Source organism: Salvia hispanica, chromosome 3 (genome assembly GCF_023119035.1).
Source record: "Salvia hispanica cultivar TCC Black 2014 chromosome 3, UniMelb_Shisp_WGS_1.0, whole genome shotgun sequence".
Taxonomy (NCBI): Eukaryota; Viridiplantae; Streptophyta; class Magnoliopsida; order Lamiales; family Lamiaceae; genus Salvia; species Salvia hispanica.
This window is the reverse complement of record NC_062967.1, coordinates 2,363,186-2,383,756: the sequence shown is the minus strand read 5'-3', so window position 1 is coordinate 2,383,756 and position 20,571 is coordinate 2,363,186. Positions and strand designations below refer to the sequence as shown.

Here is a 20,571-nt window from a genome sequence, read left to right as displayed (position 1 = left end):
CAATTTAAAAACTATTTGTAGTGACGCTAGGCGTGAGAAATGGCGCAATCGCAAAACCAGCTCCATATAGCTTTTTCATATAATTATCTTTATGAATTTCATTTTGTGTTCAGTTGCATTAATTTAATTAAACTTTTAGATAATTAATTTCATTTTTGGACTGGGCTAGTATTAATGAATCAGCAAAAATGGGCCGTATCGTTGTATGGTTCGATGCACGTAAAATTTTTACAAGTGGGGGTGATTTTTAATTTGTTACTATTTCCCTATAAAAATAATGATTTATTCTTGAAGAAATACAAAATATTTAGAAATATTAAAAAAAAACAATTTTCTAGCAATACTCTTTAATCTACTATTTAGCACTAATTTATTAGTACTATAATCATTAAATTATAAATTATACTATTTTCCCAAAGAAAAATACCAAAATAGTGGAGTTTTTTTCAATGGAAATAATGTTACCGTTTCTCACACAGACGAATTGGCAGCAAAATAATCATACATTTCTGGCATGTTTGGTAGGGCTGATAACTCATCTAGGATGGAAATTCATGAAAAAAATGATATTTTTTTCATAAATTTCCATCCCTAGATGAGTTATCACCCCTACCAAACATGGCCTTCGACGATTGTGTTTGCGCTACTTGGGATTTCATCGATGTGGATGTGATCTTCTTCGAATTGGAGCTCTCCAACTTCAAATTGGATTCTTATAGAGCAATGATTCAGCTCAATCTTCAGCTTCAGCTTCAGCAGAAGCAGTTTATCACACTGCCCAAATTCCACGGCGGTATGCGCCCTCTTCCTGAAGTTAGTCGACTTACCTTTGGACTGTGGAAGAAGCCGATTTCTCGATTGTTGCTCTACAGAGCGAAGGACAATTCAGGTCAGTTATTACTTATATTGTTTACATGAACTTGTATTGCATGAATTTCTGATTTATTGTTGCCATAGAATTGAGATTTATCTAGTTTTTAGGATGAACTTGTAATTGACAATGAATTAGGGTTGTGTAGTTCAATTTGGTGATGTTTCACTTAGAAATTATGCCATAGCTGGTGAAGCCCTAAGTTTGCTGTTTTCCTGAAAATTATTTTCAGGTTTCAGATTAAAGGTTTATCTAGTTAGAATAAGCTTGTAACTGATCATGATTTAGGAATTTGATTTTTGTATGATTTGTAATTCAGTTTGATGATGTTTTACTTAGACATTATATCACAGCTGGAACTTGGGAAGCCCGAAGAGAAAAGGAAGGGCGAGAAGCGTGTCAATGGCATATTCTGGATTCTACTGATCAATATTGGGATATATGTGGCTGATCACGTCTTCCAGGTTTTGTATAATTCCATTCTTGTGAATTTTGCTATCTTGGAGTACTAAATAGGTGGCTATTGTGTTATGTACTCTACCCCAGTCTGTAAAATGTAGAGTTGTAAAAATAATAGGATGTCAACAGTCTCATTTGCCGTATAGAAGAACTCTTGCAATATTGGTTTTGATTCTTTATGAACCGGTGTTAGATAGTTCTTGTAATGAAGCTAACTAGGAATTTGCTTTGATTTTTAGGTTCCGTTGATTAAGGAACTGTATCTTTATCATAATCAGCCTGCTTGGCACCAGTTTATAACGTCTACGTTCTGTCATTTCAACTGGTAAGGCTGCTCATTCTCTCGTGTTTTTACATGTGGAATTTGAGATTATACTCAGCAAGTGTTTTGGCTTGCAGGAGCCATCTATCGAGCAATCTGTTTTTCTTGTACATTTTTGGTGAGACCTTTTGCGCCACTTTCCTTTAAAAAAAGTTTTGAGGACATGGCTAGTGCTAACGGATGGCTTGTAAATTCGTGATCCAGGAAAGCTCGTTGAAGAAGAAGAGGGAAACTTTGCTTTGTGGCTCTCCTATATCTTGACGGGTGCAGGGGCGAACCTTGTTTCATGGTTAGTTCTTCCACGAAATGCTGTTTCCATCGGGGCATCTGGTGCTGTATTTGGACTCTTTGCTATTAGTGTCCTCGTGAAGGTATGATGATCATGAGGCTTTCTTGGGTGATTAGATGGCGTATATTTTTTTACCGAGCTGCTGAAACTCCTGTACATGTGCTGCAGATGTCGTGGGACTGGAGGAAGATCCTTGAAGTTCTTATACTGGGGCAATTCGTGGTAGAAAAGGTTTGTATCTACGAGACTGTGACTTATACAACCAAACTAATGTGGCTTTAGTTAGCTCCTAAACTTTCTAATCGTGTAGAGTGTCTTGATACAGTTTCTTGCTTCACCTCGATGAAATCATATGTGGTGATAATTAGCTACTACATTTTACTTGGCCGTTTCTCAATAATTTGCTAACTTTTACAACCCAAATTTTCAACATCTCCACAATTATGTCCCATATGTGATATTTAAGGCTCTTGAAATCTCACACGTCGCTTTACTGTTGTGAGCATACATGGAAAGTAAGTATCTAAGCATGTATTTCCACATCAGAGGTTTTCAGGTGCCGGAATATGAAATTGAGATTTGAAATGTTGGGACATCATTGAAACATTTGGCAAGTTTGTGGCTGATGTTGGTAACACATATATCAGGTGATGGAAGCAGCCCAAGCTTCGGCGAGAATAGGTGGAAGCTTCCGAGGAGGTGGGTACGCGATGCAGAACGTAAACCATATTGCCCATCTCTCGGGCGCTCTCATTGGTGTGGTTCTAATCTGGCTGCTCAGTAGTGTTCCCACACCAACTGACGAGAAATAGGGCTTCTTTTTTTGAAGATGAAACTCGCCACTGGTTTACTATGATGCCCTTAGCTCAAGAATCAGGTAGCACGATTGATGAGGGTGGTTTTGTCATTGTATGCTGCAAACTGATGATAATGTAGTAGTGAAGTAGTCTATGTAGCATAGGTTATTGATGTAATTTATCTCATGGCATTTTCTTGATTATATACACTCCATTTTTTTCAATTTACTTGTTTTTTAAGTCTGGAGAAATTAGTACTTTAATTTGCATTTACTGGGTTTTATAAGAGTGATATGTTTCCCCATTCTTAAATACAGAAAAAGGTGGAATGAATGATTTATAAAATAAAAGGTATGATTAAAGAGAATCCATATAGTTTAATTTCTTAAATTAACATGCCATTAGTATTTATGTTGAATTGAAAATGAAGTATAGAATTGATGGATGACACAAAATACTGAGAATAGATGAATATATAACCGTTTCATCCATATACTATATCTATACATAAAAACTATTTTCTCGAGGAAACAATCTAGGGATTGATTCAGAAAATCTTTGTGATCAATGAAAGAATTGCAAAAATCTCTGCATGTTCATCACAATCTACCATGTCGAAGCTTTGGAATTGGTACCAGTATTATTTATCAAAGTACCCATTTAGAACCGAGGTGATCTCTCTCTCAAAACGAAAAAAGAAAAGAATAAAAAAGTTTTATTGTATTCAGTTTTGGATTAAAAATTGCGTTGCAGATGGTGAGCTCAGGCATCATATGGGGCATTGGAGATATGGCTGCTCAAACAATAACTCATACTACCTCCAAAAAACGCAATGTTTGTCATTTTCTTCTATTTTAAATATGTAATTATTTGTATTTTATGAGATTGAGTTTGATTTCTTGACTTGTCGTAATATAGAAAGTTGGGTTTTCATTTAATAAAAGATGGAGAAATTCATGCATTTTTACATTTAATCTCCTCAACATTTCAGATAGGTTTTACCTTTGAAATGAATATTTGCAGAATGAAGAAAAGGAGCGTTTCCACATTAATTGGAAGCGAGTTGCTAAGACGAGTTTGTTTGGTATCGGATTTGTGGGCCCCGTCGGCCACCTCTGGTCCGTACACTCTCGTCCCATCGCAGGTAATTTTGGTCATCGATTCTAGTTGTAATTTTGGTCATCGGAACACAGGTATGGTTGGCTGGACAGCTTCATCACGCTGCGCCTGAAGCTACACCCGAGATCGTTCTGTTTCATCGCGATGAAAGTGGCTCTGGACGTGACGATCTTTGGGCCGATGGACTTGCTCCTCTTCTTCACCTACATGGGGTTCATGTCCGGGAAATCTGTCTCCCAAGTGAAGGAGGAACTGAGGCGCGACTTCATCCCGGCCGTCATCCTCGAGGGGACCATGTGGCCGTTCGTCCAGATTGCCAACTTCAGATTTGTGCCTGTCGAGTATCAACTCCTCTACGTCAACATCTTTTGCTTGCTCGACAGCTGCTTTCTCTCGTGGGTCGAGCAGCAGGAAGAAGCCCTTCCCTGGATGGACTGGTTCAAGTCTTGCATGCCTGCAGACAAGGCAGGGTCCGGCTCGAACCCGACTGCAGACGAGTTAGAGGCTAGGTCGTTGATGGGCGCACACGAGGTAGACGAGAATGGGTAACTCCATACCCATCTCCGATGCTAGAGAATATGTGGAAATGTAACTGAAGCAGTCATACATATATAGTTCCTATTTACTCATGTTTATCCAATCCAAATTTGTAGTTTCTGCTCCATCAACACAAACGATCCCAAAACTGCAATAAGCAACGGTTTCATCTAAGAATCGAGTAAAAAATCTAGAGAAAACCGGTGCGTTTCATCTCATTCACCACGTCGTTCGTTTTCTCCAACAGGCCCGCACGCCGGTAGCCAGCTCCCAGCAGATCATAAGCTGTTTTCGTGAGCTTATACGAATGCTGTTTCACACGTTCCAAGAACATGTCGAGCCTATCATAAGCTTCCCTCCTGAAATAGCAACATATCACCTTCTCAACATCCTCATCACAGCTAAACGAGACGCCATCCTTCAGCATTCGGCCCACACAGTACTCAACATCATCCAATCTATCCCTATCCGCATACATTCTCATCAACGCGCAGTGAACCACAGAACGAGCTTCTGAACTCTGGCCCGACTCTGACAAGGCCACCAATAGCTCTTCCAGATCTCCTGCCAACCCTAGCTCCCGATACAAATCCACAACCTTCTTACACACATTCAAATCAATCCGCCACCTGACAAACTTCAAAACCTCCTTCACCCTTTGCGAGTTTCTCTGCCGACAGAACATCAGCAGCACGTCTTGAACAACCGATGATTCATCAGGCAATATACCTTCAAACATCATCTCCTCAAAATATCTCCGAGCATCCTCATAAGCCCTCAGTTTGATGCAGCAATGCACGAGGGAACCATATGCCTGAGCATCAGCAGGAAATCCAGCCTCCATCTTAGCCTTGAACCAATCCTCCGCTGCAGTCTTGTTTCCCATGCTTGCATACGCAGAGATGAAGGCGTTGTAGGTGTCTTCATCAGGTTTGTAGCTCTCCGAGCCCTCCATTATCTCAAATAAGCTCAATGCTGTGATCAAATTACCCGAGGATAAGCTTGTTGATATTAGGGCATTAAAAACTGGAGAAGCTGGAATAATTCCTTGTTCCTCCATTGATGAAAACACAAGCAGTGCTAAATGGAGGTTTTTGATGCTCCCGCACAACGATATCAATCGAGCATAACTAGTGACATCTTTTGCATCATCGTTTCTCAACTTCTCTAGTTTCCATTCGATAATCTGGCTATAGCAGGCCAAGAAAATTGCATCAGTCATAAATTTGGAGTATAGTTATGCAGCATAAATCAAATTTACTGCAAAAAAACGCAATATTTGAGTCACGGAACAATCAAACAAGATGGAACAACATTTGTATATGGCAGATTGCAAACAGTAATTAATACTAATAAGAATTTTAATGCAAACAATCAAATTACTCAAACAATTAACCTAAATTAACGAAACATCTCAGTTTCAATCGCTATGCATATAGGGGTAAATGAATTGCAATCGAGAATGTGAAATTACCAAATAAGCTTTCTGCGGAGCGGATGTGTTGAGAGAAGAAAGCAGAGCGGCGCAGGGGAACTCGGCCGCGTCGGAGCTGAACTCAGAATCGAGTGTTGATTTGATCGTTGAAAGCGGTGCTTTAAGAAGCTTCTGTAGCAGAGGGATTTCGGCTGATGAGTCGTAAGATAAAGAAGAATCGTGTTGAATGGTGAGAAGCCGCGTAAAGCGGTGGCCTACGGTTACCGCCGAAGTGTATTTGGCTCGAAGAATCCGCAGCGCCGCCGCCATTGATTTCAGTCTCCGAGCTTACTGCCTCCGCGGCGGCGTTAATCAAACCCTAGTTCAATAGCTCCGTTTCAGATCGATCGGATTCGAGCTAAGATTAAGAGGTTTTATCAATGAAAATTAGGACTAATTTTTAATTGAAGTGCATAAATAGGGGTAATTACATGTTTGATACAAAAGGATTTGTCTTTGTTTTAATTTATTATAAAAAGTATTAAGTTTATATATTTCATTAAAAAAGTTATATTAATATTTTAAGTTAATATATCCGTTAAACATTTTAAACACTGTTAGTTAGTTTATAATTTATCTAATTTATCATAATAATAAAAGAATAGTTAGAAATTTATTACAATTAATCACTATAAAAAAATAACCATCAATATTAATTCTTCCAGCAATTAATCGTAGCTTAAAAGAATTATATCTCTCAATAAACTCTATTTTTTTTATTATATTCTTTATAGAACACAATATAAAATAAGTCCATATTTCATTTTTATAAAATGGTTAATTTTGAGCTTTCGGTAGTCAATAAGTCAATATTTAATTTTTACAAAAAAGATTCAATAGTATCTTTTAGTTGTATTCTCCATTGTTATTTAGAAAGCTTTGATAATAAAATGCAATTCACTAATTTGATGGTGAAGAATGGTAATTTTTTTTGCATGTGTTTTTCATTTTTGTGAGTAATAAAAATAATTGTGTTTGAAATAATTAATGAAAAGTTTAATTTAAAATTGTTTGTACGCATTTGAAACATTGATGAAACTTTTTGTATGTATAATGTAATTGGAAGTAACGGTGTTAGTAGGGACTCGACGGAATGTATTTTTTGTACGAAATATGTAAACTTAATACTTTTTGTACTAAATTGTAACAAAGGCAAAATATTTTGTATGAAATATGTAATTACCCCGCATAAATATGATATTAGTGGTAATGAAACACTAATGTTATTAGGATCATTTTGTTAATTAAGTATAATTTAATAAAAACAATTCATTAATTAATCTATGTATTTTGTCATATAATCTTAAGCTAAAAAATATTAATAAAACATTAATATCATTAGGATATTTTTTACAGATCGAATAATTGGATGAAAATAATTCAGCTTTAATCTTACTTTTTTTTATTAGATATTAAGCACATTATAAATTTGTTTAATCTAACACTAATGTCATTATAACTCTTTTTAAAATAAAATGGTTGGTTGAGACTAATTTACTATATTTGATTGGAGTATTTATTTTGTGATATTAGATTTTAATAAGGTTAAAAATTCTTTTTAGCCAAGCATGATGACATAAATTAATCATGTACTGTATTCTGTTTTTTAACATGAAATCGTACATCCTAACAATTTTAATGATACATAAACATGGACGATTTTTAAAAACAATCAAAATGATAAAATTCTTTTCGTGGAAATTTTACACAAACATAACTCTTCGGAATCATGACAATTTAATTGAAAAGCCTCAAATTTATTTTTAAAAATGAGTAAAATTTGTGACCTCATTGGGTTTATAACTAATTATTTGTCCTCTATGATTTTCATTTAAACACTAGAAGCAAGTTATGAGATCTTACAACATCAACAACAAGCAACTAATTATAATACATGGTCTAATACAAAGGTGAGCACCCACATAGCCATTCTAAGGTTATGCCGGAAAGAGAAGGCACCTTCGTAAGGTTTGAGATTGCTTCCTAATGAGAAATCAAATCATGTTGATGGTATTAATTATAGGTCGGAGGATTATGTGACTTATTTGATTTGTTTGACTATTTTGATACATTTATTTGTGCCCCAAAATAGTCAGCAAATCAAATATGTCGCATAATCTTCTGACGTGCAATTAATACCATTAGCTTGGTTTTTAATTAGGAAGTAGTATTGATCCTTACTACAGTGCCTTCTTTTTCAGGTAGCTCACTTATAATGTACGAGAAGTTGGGCCCTCATGTCCTTATCTTTTATGGCTACGATATGCCCATCTCCTATAATCACGATTCACAACAAGTATATTTCAGTAATCTGTTCATTATTTCCTTTTATAGGCATAATAGTGTGTTTGAGTTCTACCTTTTGGGTTTGAATTAGAGAAAACTGGCGACAGATTTTGGTGGTTAGGTTGGAGAGAGTTTTGTATTCATTGTGCGAGAGGATCTCTTCCCTATGGCCTGCGCAGATGTTCAATGTGTTGGTTAGGAGCTCTGCATCATCTGCTTTACCATCTACTAGAGAATACATTAATACTATAAACTAATTACCTCGAGTACATATGAGTAATCATACGGTACTGCATATACTTGAAAACCAACATACAATACATAATTTATTGTAAAGGTGAGTTGCTACACAATACATAATGACTAATTCCATTGCAAAATCCCACTTAGATAAACGTATAATTGAATTAACTACAAATACATAGAGATGGCATTAGTCCTTCTCTGGTTGCTGCAATGGTCTTTCATGTTAGTACCAATGTATGATTAGAAATTCTAAAACATAAACATATAGGATTTTTCAATTCAAGAGACTTGGGAGATATATGTTCTTACACATAGGAGAGAGTGAGGACAAACTCCTGAAAATCATCCGAGAGTAGCCAACCTCATCGTACAGAACGTGGTAGTGCACAGGCCGTGTTGTTCCCTGCACATCAGTAATCTACGAAGCTCAGATAATGTGTTTCATGTAATTAAAGATGTGTCTTGACCACAATATTTAAAAAATTTATATAGTATTGTTCTTGTTTTATTTGTGGTTTTATATATATAAATAAAAAAGATAAAAATATAAAATTGTAATTAATTATCTTATGGTTATTTAATATATACTCCATAAAATAAAATTAATAGTAGAATAATCCCATTAAATCTTAGTATCTGTGGTTGTATTTATCATCCATTCTGCGATATGAAAAGTTTTCAAATTATAAAACTTTATTCTATTCCTAAAACTAAATACCATATATAGTTTAAATATCTAGAATCTTACTATATCCACATGTCACGTAGTAATTAGTGGGACATACCAAGTCATCATGCCACTTGGTATGTCATGACCACTAAATTTTTACTCATCAAACAAGATGTGAAGAACATTTGTATATGGCAGATTGCAAACAGTAATTAATAGTAATAAGAATTTTAATTTGTAAAATCAAATTACTCCAACAATTAATCTAACGAACTTCTCAGTTTCAATCGCTATGCATAATCAGAAAAGTAGATAAGAGTATAAAGGATGAAAATAAATGTAAAATTACGTAAGAATGAGTCGATTAGATTGATCACGATATTATTATATTGAGCATGATAGTTCACAATACAATAATAGAATTTGTAACATAGCTAATTTTATTTTTGAGTCCAGGGTTTCTTCTTTCCATAACTAATGTTATCATAGCTCAGAGAAAGTCCATCATTCTCTACCTTCCAATATATTTCGCCTTCAAATTTACTATTTGGATCAGTATATCGATCTCGGTGCGACGGGTAAAGAGCTTTTTTAATAAATTGAGCCCCTTCTCCTTCTCCTCGTCTAAACTCACCAAAAATATCAATACCCCAAACTCGTAGCTCCAAATCGATCTTCTCGCCTTGTTTCAGAATCACATTCCTTGCATAATTCCCATCTTTGCCTTTAGAAATACGGAGAAATATCGGAGACGGGTAGGTCACTGCATTAATCACATGAATCGCGGCATCGGTCCATGTGATTTCTAGGGCAGCAAACATGAAGAGGATACCAAAATGTAACAATTTGAGAGCCATTTTTGTTTATGTTTGTGCATTTGGTTTGTTGGCTTTTATAGAATAATAATAATAAATGAAACGTAACTCCATCAGCCACCGTTTCATTTTAATTTATGTTATATTTTGAAAACAATTAATAAGCAACCGTTTCATTTTAATTTATGGTATATTTTGAAAACAATAAATAAGCAATTCGATTTTAAAATACCTAATAACTTTATCTACTTTTCACATATTTTTTTTTTCTGTTTCAAATCTGAAATTCTTCATCCAACATCGATATCTTCGGTATTGCTCAATTCTAGCAGTCAAAATCTAAATGCACAATTCTCCATAGCTTTTTCTCTTAATTGAAAATCTACATCATACCATTGTTTATTGCCTTCTCCGTAATTTCTAACAGTATGTTCCTCACTTATTTCTAATCAAATCAACAACACTTGTCTTCTTTTTATACAACAAATTATCGTTCCTCATCCTCACAATTTCTAAGTTGAGAGAAATTTGTGAAATATTGAATTTAAATTCAATCACTCTAATGAATTCTCAATAATCTCAATTGAAACAAAGAGAGGTGGTCATGACGGTAGGAAGAGAGAAAGGCATGGTTTTGGATCAGTACAGGAAATACTATGCATGAGACATAGATCCATACACCATATCTACACTAAAAATTACATTTAAATCAAGAGTGGACTCCAATCTGTTTGTTTGACCAGTCAACACTACCTAAATATTCAAACCCTAGCTAAAAAAAGTGAGAATAAGGCTAGAAAAAGTGATACTTCCCCTGTTACGTACTAGTGGAATCATTTTGTCATTTTGTTACGTTCCATAGCAGTGAAGTCATTCTTTTTAGCAAAAATCAACATACTTCTTTTCATTTACTCTTCTTTCTCTTACTTTATTCTCTCTAGTTTTTCCACTCTCCCACTTAATTACCTTTTTATTTAATATATTACACACATTTTTCTTAGTTTTCGTGACGGAAAGAAATACCCCCACTACTATGGAACGGAGGAAGTACCATTCAAACATTTTTTTTATATTTAAGGTGAAATTAAATATTCGTTCATTATACATGAAAAAAAAGTGCGCTCCGTATAAAAGTTTAGGAAAACAACAGAAATAATCACAAAGGAATGTAAAATAAAATTATAGCAACAAACTAAGTAGTAGTAGTAGTACTATATCCCAAACCAAAAAATCTATCAAAACAAGAAAAAAGAACTCAAAGCAAAGCTTCAAAAAACTTTATTCAAAATGCCATAATAAGAATAATCACTATATTGTGATGGAGATTTATATATTGTGCATGATAAACAAGGATGCAATGATAGAATTTTTAACATGATTAAATTTGATTTGGACCCCAAGGATACTTTTCTCCATAATTATTGTTATCATAGCTCAGAGAAGCTCCATCATCTTCAACCTTCCAATATATATCGCCTTTAAAATTAGGATTAGATGAGTCTCGGTATCCCAGGTAAATAGCTCTAGATATAGATTGAGCCCCTTCTCCTTCTCCTCGCCTAAAAGTACAAAAAAAATCGGGACCTGTAATTTGCTCCAAATCGAGTGTCTCGCCATGTTTCAAAATCTCATTCCTTGCATAATAATCATCTTTTTCAATACGAAAACTGAGATGTAACGGAGACGGGTCGGTCAATGCATTAATCAAATGAAACTTAGTTGGAGCCACATCAATGGCGGTGACTTCTAAAGCGGCAAACATGAAGAGGAAACCTAAATGTAATAATTTCAGCGCCACTTTTGTTTATATCTATGATTTTAGTTTGTTGGCTCTTATAGATAAATTGAACGAGGTTGGAATGGAATGAAGATAGGAATGAAATGTCAATTTCCGTTGCATTTTCATCCATTCACTCATGCATTCTATTACACCGAGCAAATGAATAGAATGGAAGTAGCAATCACATTCCATTTCATCGTACCAAGAAGCCCCTTAGACAGTAGCTTACTATTGATGAGATTGAGAAAGAAAATATTATAAAGTTACCGTCCAAGACATTAGTAGGGTAGGGACATCGAATTCGGTGATCCATATCGGGAGTGCAGCGGCGTGAAGCATATCGATGGAAGCCCTAATGTACGCGAAGTTTGGCTCCACTACTCCGAAATGGCCCTCAAGGCCAATCCCCAGGGGACCATCGTAGCCGCCGTTCCTGAGCTGCTCAATCCAGTTAGCCGTTTGATTTGCGGTGCTTGTTATGACTTTTATATGTGCCGTAGCTTCATCTACACTTGTTTGGAACCACGCTGTAAATATTGCTAAAATCAATCAGTTCATCAATAATGAAAATGTATTTGTAATCAATTACCTGAGATAGTGTAGAATTTGTCATTCTCCGCGTTGAAACACTGCGAAATGCCATCGGATCCAAGTGTAACTGTGTTGGAAATAATGGCGAAGCTATTCCCGTCAAACGATTTTGCATACTCTAATGTTGCACCACCGGTCGACGTCCATCCCTCTAGTCCGTCGTCAAATAAGGGGTTCACGATGATCCCCCCGTCATACTGTGGTACCTCGGGCACCGGCGTACACTATAATTTAATCCAAACCAATTCGTTAATTACCAAAACAGAAACTTAGTTATGAGTTAGAAAGTAAAAAAATTGTATACAATACTATAATTACCGCAAGTGTGTACGAGTAATCATATGGCACTGCCTGGACAGCAGCAACTGATTGCGCAACATAGAAATAAATATTACTCCATTTATTTGATCATATAAAACTCATGTATAATGAGAGAGATACTACTTAGGTGAGTACCTACCGCAGAAAAGTGTGAGGGTATAGAAGGCGAAGATGAGGAGACCGTTCCAAATGGTCGTCATCGTGTGTGCAATTCCGTCTATATTGTTACACAAGCATCCAAACTTCAGTTAATGATGTTACAGTTTGTATGTATAAACGAGAGAGAGTGGTATGGTTGTAACATTTTTGTGTGATTTAGTACTTATAAATCTGTATTGCTTAATCTAACTTAAAGAAATTATGAATTTGAAAAAAAAGTGTGAGAGATCCAAATGAGAAGAAAGGAGAAGCAAATTGATTATCTTTACTAGAGAGAAAAACTACTTACGAGAAGAACATAAACAAGCAGGAGCAGGAGCTAGCAGACTAAAGAGGCGAACTCAAAAAAAGGAACAAAAATATTTATAAGTTTTTCAATTAAAGCACATACACATACACTCACATATACTTCCATATAAAACCGAAATACATGTTGTATGAGATTGACTTACCTTCAATATCAAAGCTTGAAGTGTGATATGAAAATCTCAGCAAGACCAAAGCTCCCTATAAATCAAACATTAAACATAATGGATGAAATGATCTCAACAACTCTACCCCAAGAAAACAATAAAATGATTTTAAGCAAGAACTCTTGAGATGTAAATTTCCAAAAAATTGATTCCAAAAATTGAAGTCACCAAATTAAAATATTTAGACAAGAAACTTAGTGAACAAAAATGAAAGAGTGTGGGAGATCCAAATGAGAAGAAAGAGATCGAGAAGCACATCGATTATCTTTACTATAGAGAAAAACTACTACTTACTAGCTAGAAGAACATAAACAAGCAGCAGCCACAGCCAGCAGACTAAAATTCTTAATTTAACTAATGCATTATTCCTATTCAAATGTACATTATTAATTGACTGCTTTTGTTTCTTGGATTATGAATATGTGAAATGATACTAAATCGCAATAAACATATTGTGTCCCTAATCATTTCGTCAATTCTCATTTCCCATAAAAATTTAATGGAAGGATAATTGACTCACTGAGTGGGAGTACTTACTAATCTACTATTAGAATTTGAGATTATTCAAAATGGTTCAATCAACTTAATTCATATGCATATAACTTAAATTAAATGCAGATAATCCTGGTTGCGTATAATCACGAATCCATGTTTGGACACTTAATCCATGGGTGGTGAGAGATTATTTGGAATGATAGAAATTTATGGTTCCAACCTAAAACCAATTGGTGATAGAAGGAGGGCCCATGAGACTTATATACTAATTTCAGTTCTCTTTGTACACCGATATGAGATAGTTCTAATATTAATTTTTAGTTTTAATTGCCAACAAAATGGAGATTCAGTCGATACTTTTCAATTCATTGTAACCATTTTAGCGTGGGGAAATACATGAATTAAAGCCACCTAATTCTATATTTTGCATAAACATATTTAATGGACGTACCATACTACACATGTAGTTATATCATTGGCTCACAAAATTGATAAGTGCAAGATGTGTAATTGGAGCTATAGAATTTGTATTTTCATTATTTTTTTTTTCATGTCAACATATTTACATGAGATGTAGTACATAAATGCTTTGTTTTCTAAAAACCAAGAAACTGATATTGGAGGAAGAGATGAAAGCTCCATTAGAATCTGAGATTATTCACCCTTTTCAAATCATTCATAAATAAGATTACTCCTATTTTTTCATGACAGAGTGAGTAAATTTTTATCAATTACTGGTCAAAGGTACATACATAGATGAATTAACATTGAATAATTATTGTTGCAAAAATATACTACTAGTTTGTTGATACCTGAATTTTTCTGCTCAACATTTAATTCATTGTTACATCATAATTCCATGTATAGTATAACATCTAAGCCCCTCAATTCAAATCAATCATCAATGTCTACCTTATTATACTTTCGCCAATACTTTCGCTTTTACACAACTCGGAATTCGTTCTCAATCTTTTCAATAATTAGTCTTGGGTAATTGCAATATGTATGTGATAAAATTGGAGTATATTATTGCAGATCATATTAAAATTAACTTATACTCTCTCTTGGCCAGAAAGTAGTCACTTTTTAGTTTTTATACTATTTTCTGGAGTATATCATTTTTATATATTCTATTTCTAAGGGACAAATACTTTTTATTCTTAGCAATCATGTACATGCAATATATAAATATATAGGAGAAGATTATTAAATCTATCAAAACAATCATTATTTAATTTTTAGTATAAATAAATCACTCCATGTTACATGCCCAAATATCGTAAAAATATTTAATGTTTCCCTTCAAATTTATGCTACGTGCACCTAATTGAGAGCTTCACAATTTCTATTTAGTTATCTTGAATGATTAGGGATAGGTTTCCATTTATCTCAGTTTGGCAGAGATCCTAAACCATTATTGTTTGATTTTGTGCAATAAAAGAGACAGGATGAAAGCAAATGAGATTTCCACTTTACTCAACCAACCCGTGACTAATTTGATGATATTCACCATAAAATTCATATTCCCCTGTATATAATACTCCATCCATCTCATATTACTCGCACTTTCCATATTAGGCCGTTAATTTTATTTGATTTTTTTAATTAAATTAGAATTTTAAGTAATAAGACATCACTTAATAAAAAAACACTTAACTTAATCTAACATATTAATTAAATGCATTAATTCTAACTTAAAATAGAATTAGTGTAAGTAGTTTGGGACGGGCCGAAATAGTGCGAATAAATATTGAGTATAAAAAAAGTAATTCTTTTTTAAAAAAATGGGACGTCCTATCTCTTGTCCGTCGTCTGCCCACAATAGTGGACAAGCGCACGGACAAGGAGACCAGGGACGGATGCATGCAGCTCATAGCTAGCATGGGCAAATGCCCCACCTTAATTTGTTGTAATTTCTCACTATTTGCCCCTCTTGAAACTCTTAAATTTTATCTATGACTCTATGTATAATTTTGCCCCTGTGGAAGAAGAAAAAAAGAAACGATTCTGCGAGAGCCAAGAGTCGATCCTTGGTCTTCTAAAAGAGCAAGTGACGTTATACCACTATACTACATAGCTCCATTGAAAATTTTATTACAATATATAGTTAAATAGACATGTTTTGGGACCCCCTTGTCCTACACTGGATCTGCCGGTGACTAGCGGCTAGTCCGTATGCTAGTCACCACTGTAGATACTCTAAGTAATGATGTTAAAAGAAAAACACTTCATGTTCTTGAGATAGCCTATAACTTTCACGGGTAAGAGTAAAACACATCATGTTAGTATTAATGATGAGGCATATGAACATAGTAAAAAAATAACGTAATGCCGTGGGCTTCGAATTTCAAATATAAAAATTCTGTTATGTTTGGCTAAAGTTTTTTGTTTTCTGCTAATAAGTGTTTAGTTTATAAATTTCCTTCGTCCGAATCTATAGTAACTATATTTTTTATCTACACTAAGTTTGTTTTGAAATATAGGGTATCCGATCAAGGTATGTAGATTCAGTTAACTACTTTCCGCATTCATATCAGTTAACATATTTCGTATACAGAATCGCGATGCTAATATTGATTTTTGTTTGTTGATGTTTTAAATCTCATCTAATTTGGTCTATGTTTGCTGTTTTAGTTCTTTCGATTGCGCCGGGAGATGAAGATGCGATTCGGTGCAAAGTCGTGGCTCTGATTAAAAACGACAAAATTGATGATGCTTTGTCAGCAATTGAAAAATTGTCCAGGAAATCTTCAATAGATTTAACTTTCTTCAAGGTACTCCGATGAATTTGTTTGTAGATTTGATCTCGGATTCATTGTTGCGTAGTTTCCTATTCAATGTGTAGAGTTAAATTCCTTAACTGTAAACGAATGCTGATTGCAGCTGATCGCATTAGAAAGTTTGGCATAGTTGTGGGTGGTGTTATGATCCTTTTGCTATGGATGTTAGAACTTTCTACTTTCTAGTCCTTCTCAGGAGTCTGATAAATTTGAAAAAATCAACAACTTTCGTTAAGATAAATTATCTTCATTAGATTGTTTATGTCAGACTACTGAGTTAATATTTTACACAAATTAGTGAATCTCAAAGTTCAGTGATTTTTTAGAGCTAATTTACAGTCAAAGTTGCAATCATCGTATGTATCTGTTCATATTTTCCGGTTTCAGCAGCTGGGATTTTTTGTATCCATAAACTGTTTGCGGCTCTTATAGTAGGATGATATGTTTAACAGGGCAAATTTAGGGTTTATGTTTCAGAGATTAATGTCTTTTTCCTTTTTCTAAATAGGCATACTGCTTATATCGACAAAATAAGTTGGATGAAGCTTTGACTTCTTTGAAAGGGCAAAATGGGGACTCTGCAGCTATGTTGTTAGAGTCACAGATTTTATTTCGTTTAGGAAGAATGGATGCATGTGTATCAGTGTATCAAAATCTTCAGAAGTCCAAGATAGATTCTCTAGAAATCAATTTTGTTGCTGCATTGGTAACTGCTGGGAGGGCTACCGAAGTCCAGGGGACAATTGAGTCTCTCAGACTTAAACCAACAAGCAGTTTCGAATTGGCTTACAATGTTGCTTGCTCTTTGATAGAAAGAAACAAGCTTCAAGATGCGGAACAACTTTTGCTGTCAGCTCGAAGGTAATGTACAATCTCAGGAACCACGATTAATAATCAATTAAACAATTTTGGGTTTTGTGTTTGTCATTTCAGAATTTGATGTAGAGCATTATTGTGAATTTGTATACATGAAACTGAAAAGTGTGAGCTTTTATTTATTTGTTCCTACAACAATGAGTTGTATGTAGACAATGTGTGGAAGTCGAATTTTATCATTTTCTGCCTTGGGCTAAGTACTACTGTGTTCCTGCAACGAGGAGGTTGCACGTGGACACATTTTTTCCTTTCACTTCATGCTGGGTAGATCTAGTAACACTCTTAAAACTCCTCAGAGACTTGCCTGCACTTTGTCATGAAATCATGCAAATTGAGAATCTGCATGATACTTAAGCTGACACTTATTTCATACAGAATTGGCCAGGAAACACTGATGGAAGAGAACTTATTGGATGATGACATAGAAACCGAGTTGGCACCTGTAGCTGTTCAACTAGGATATGTTCAACAGGTTCTCAGCGATGTAATATTATCATTGTTTTGTATCTCCCTTTGTCGTAGAGTAATCTAACAGGTTCTGAATGTTTTTTTGCAGGTCCTAGGAAACAATCCAGAAGCTCTAGAAGCTTACTCTACTCTTATCAAGAAAAATTTGGCAGATGAAACATCACTTGCGGTGGCAAAAAACAACCTTATTGCATTGAAGGGCCCTAAGGATGTGTCAGATGGATTGAGAAAGCTTGATAAGCTAATAGTGAAGGGTGATGGACCTACTTTCTCTCTTGCTAGCGGCCTTGACCTAAAGCTCTCCCCAAAGCAGAGGGAAGCTATATATGTTAACCGTTTGTTATTACTACTACATTCAAACAAGTTGGATCAGGTAATGCATTTACGAGAGCCCTTCTTTCTCAATAAATTTTGTGATTGTTCAAATTTTGCACTGTGCAATAAATGTTTTATGTTGCCAATATATTTCATTCTAATGCGGTAGTCAGAAAATGCATTTTCAATTTTTTTTGAGATTGCTCTTTCTATTTAATGTAGTGGTAATTCTTTTCTCTTTCTTATTATATAGTTTTACTTACATTCTTATTCATTATCCTTATTAATTTTATTTTGAGAAATTTGTTATCAGAAGTTTCTAGTGATTCTTTAGCTAATTATAAAACGATATGCAGGCTAGAGAACTTGCTTCTGCACTTCCAACCATGTTTCCGAAGAGTATTATGCCAGTGCTTCTCCAAGCTGCTGTGCATGTGAGAGAAAACAAAGCCAATAAGGCCGAGGAGATACTTGGGAATTTCGCAAATAAGTTTCCTGATAAGTCAAACGCTATCCTGCTTGCGAGGGCACAGGTTGCGGCATCTGCTGGCCATCCTCAAATTGCAGCTGAGTCACTGCTAAAAATACAAGATATTCAGCACATGCCTGCAACGACTGCTACCATCGTGGCACTCAAAGAACGTGCTGGAGACATAGATGGAGCTGATGCTGTATTTGATTCTGCAATACAGTGGTGGTCCAATGCCATGGCTGAAGACAATAAACTTGCTGTCATCATGCGAGAGGCTGCTTTATTTAAGCTCCGGCATGGAAAGAAAAACGAAGCTGCTCGTCTGTTTGAGGAGCTCATTAAAACCCATAAAAGCATTGACGCTTTGGTAGGTCTCATTGAGACTGCTGCTCATACAGATGTTGCAAAGGCGGAATCTTATGAGAAGCAGTTGAAACCCCTTACTGGTCTAAAGGGAATCGATGTGGATGCTTTGGAGAAGACTTCTGGTGCAAAGCACGTTGACAATGGGCCAATCGCAGGCATTCCTGAGGCATACGAACAAAAGAGCAAGGAGAAAACAAAGAAGAAAAGAAAGAGGAAGCCCAAGTACCCGAAAGGCTTCGACCCTGCAAACCCTGGTCCTCCACCAGATCCAGAAAGGTGGCTGCCAAAGCGGGAGAGGTCAAGTTATAGGCCTAAGAGAAAGGATAAGAGAGCAGCACAGGTCAGGGGTTCTCAGGGTGCAGTCGGTAAAGAAGCTGCATACACTGTTAGTTCAAAATCTAGCCAAACGACCAACTCTAAAGGAACATCTCAGAGTGCCAGCACAGAACAAACCAAGCCTTCCTCGAAGTCCAGGAAGAAATCGAGGAACTGATTAGCGAGAGCCTGAACTTTTGCCTTTACAATCAGGTACTGTTTTGAAAGGATGAATTCTTCAAGTTCGACTGTTTGGTTAATCATATTTGTATTCCTCAGTAGTAAGCACGTCAAACATAGAACTTAATTAACTCGTCTTTCGATGTGATTAGCCAAAACATTTTTCGTGTTTGTTTAATTTTGTACTTGTAGTGTATGCTAATACAGTGAGATCAATCAGACCGGTGAACCGTATATTTCAAATTTTATTTTGGTAAGTTGGACTTGGACATTTCTGTGTTTCCAATTAAATCTTACTACGACATGCCTTGTTACATTATCTTGTTATAGTTTGATTTTGCCTAGGGGTGTCGAATTGGATAGCAGTTATCGGGTATTACCCACACCGACCCAAATATACGAAGTCGGGTATCGGGTGGGATATTCTTTGGTTTACGGGTGAGGGTTCCCAACTTTTTGTGTTGGGTACATATGGGCACCCAATTCAGCACCCCTATTTCAATCTTATCTTTTGATAATTGATATAGATATTGGTTTGGGGTTAATTAATTATCAACTTCTATTTCAAATTTTCTTAGTCAAGTGGTCGTAAATTTATGATTGTAAGAAATGGGTTTCAAACAGCCCAAGATTTGATTGTGTGTTGCAGAAAGTTTGGGCTTCTTGTGATTTATAAATACAAATTTGCAAAATTATAAATCTGCAAAACTCTTTAGTGAATACAAGCCCAAAACCTATGAACACACAGTATGTAATCCCCCGTGCTATAAAAGATGTTTTACTTTCCTTTTTTAGTTTATCTCATTAAAGATGTCACACTTCCATTTTTTTTAAAAATTCCCTCGCACATTAATATAAATGTTATATTTTCTCTCTCTACTTAACACACAAAATAAAACATCCTAAAATCCTGTGTCGTTCATAAGTGTGAATTTTTTATGGGATGGAGGGAGTAGTATATTTAGGTTTAAAATAATTCTACAATTTGTAAGGTGGGTTCATATTCAGATTCACACATAATATAAAACTAGCAACCTTACAAATATGCAATTGGATATTAGAATGTAGATATAATTATTTTACGAATTTCCGAAA

The 20,571-nt window shown here is 35.2% G+C and overlaps 4 protein-coding genes and 1 pseudogene across 8 annotated transcripts; 3 read left to right on the top strand and 2 right to left on the bottom strand.

The window, feature by feature from the left end:
- Positions 1-603: 603 nt before the first annotated feature.
- Positions 604-2,962, top strand: LOC125211904 (rhomboid-like protein 11, chloroplastic). Of its 2 annotated transcripts, none has more exons than XM_048111866.1 (7): positions 604-889; positions 1,211-1,335; positions 1,570-1,655; positions 1,730-1,770; positions 1,857-2,023; positions 2,110-2,172; positions 2,589-2,962. In XM_048111866.1, the coding sequence occupies exons 1-7, from the start codon at positions 619-621 to the stop codon at positions 2,751-2,753; spliced, it is 918 nt and encodes a 305-aa protein (XP_047967823.1). In that variant the 5' UTR covers positions 604-618; the 3' UTR covers positions 2,754-2,962. The 2 variants fall into 2 exon arrangements, with proteins under 2 accessions (XP_047967823.1, XP_047967824.1); XM_048111867.1 differs by having other exon boundaries at positions 2,488-2,607.
- A 312-nt stretch (positions 2,963-3,274) lies between these two features.
- On the top strand, positions 3,275-5,585 carry LOC125216400 (annotated as a pseudogene).
- On the bottom strand, positions 3,652-6,243 carry LOC125216399 (pentatricopeptide repeat-containing protein At2g30780-like). 2 transcript variants are annotated; one of them, XM_048118100.1, is made up of 2 exons: positions 5,869-6,243; positions 3,652-5,580 (listed from the first exon to the last, which is right to left on the bottom strand). In XM_048118100.1, exons 1-2 carry the CDS (start codon positions 6,136-6,138, stop codon positions 4,585-4,587), a joined length of 1,266 nt encoding a protein of 421 aa, XP_047974057.1. In that variant the 5' UTR covers positions 6,139-6,243; the 3' UTR covers positions 3,652-4,584. The 2 variants fall into 2 exon arrangements, with proteins under 2 accessions (XP_047974057.1, XP_047974058.1); XM_048118101.1 differs by having other exon boundaries at positions 3,652-5,654; positions 5,869-5,941.
- A 5,519-nt stretch (positions 6,244-11,762) lies between these two features.
- Positions 11,763-13,550, bottom strand: LOC125210706. 3 transcript variants are annotated; one of them, XM_048110280.1, is made up of 6 exons: positions 13,504-13,550; positions 13,189-13,243; positions 12,717-12,794; positions 12,575-12,621; positions 12,255-12,480; positions 11,763-12,204 (listed from the first exon to the last, which is right to left on the bottom strand). In XM_048110280.1, exons 3-6 carry the CDS (start codon positions 12,775-12,777, stop codon positions 11,921-11,923), a joined length of 618 nt encoding a protein of 205 aa, XP_047966237.1. In that variant the 5' UTR covers positions 12,778-12,794; positions 13,189-13,243; positions 13,504-13,550; the 3' UTR covers positions 11,763-11,920. The 3 variants fall into 3 exon arrangements, with proteins under 3 accessions (XP_047966237.1, XP_047966238.1, XP_047966239.1); XM_048110281.1 differs by having other exon boundaries at positions 11,763-12,192; XM_048110282.1 differs by having other exon boundaries at positions 11,763-12,171.
- A 2,117-nt stretch (positions 13,551-15,667) lies between these two features.
- Positions 15,668-19,745, top strand: LOC125214911 (signal recognition particle subunit SRP72-like). Its single transcript, XM_048116131.1, has 7 exons — positions 15,668-15,754; positions 16,108-16,201; positions 16,339-16,478; positions 16,993-17,345; positions 17,736-17,832; positions 17,917-18,201; positions 18,500-19,745. Exons 1-7 carry the CDS (start codon positions 15,668-15,670, stop codon positions 19,472-19,474), a joined length of 2,031 nt encoding a protein of 676 aa, XP_047972088.1. The 3' UTR covers positions 19,475-19,745.
- The last annotated feature ends 826 nt before the right edge of the window (positions 19,746-20,571 follow it).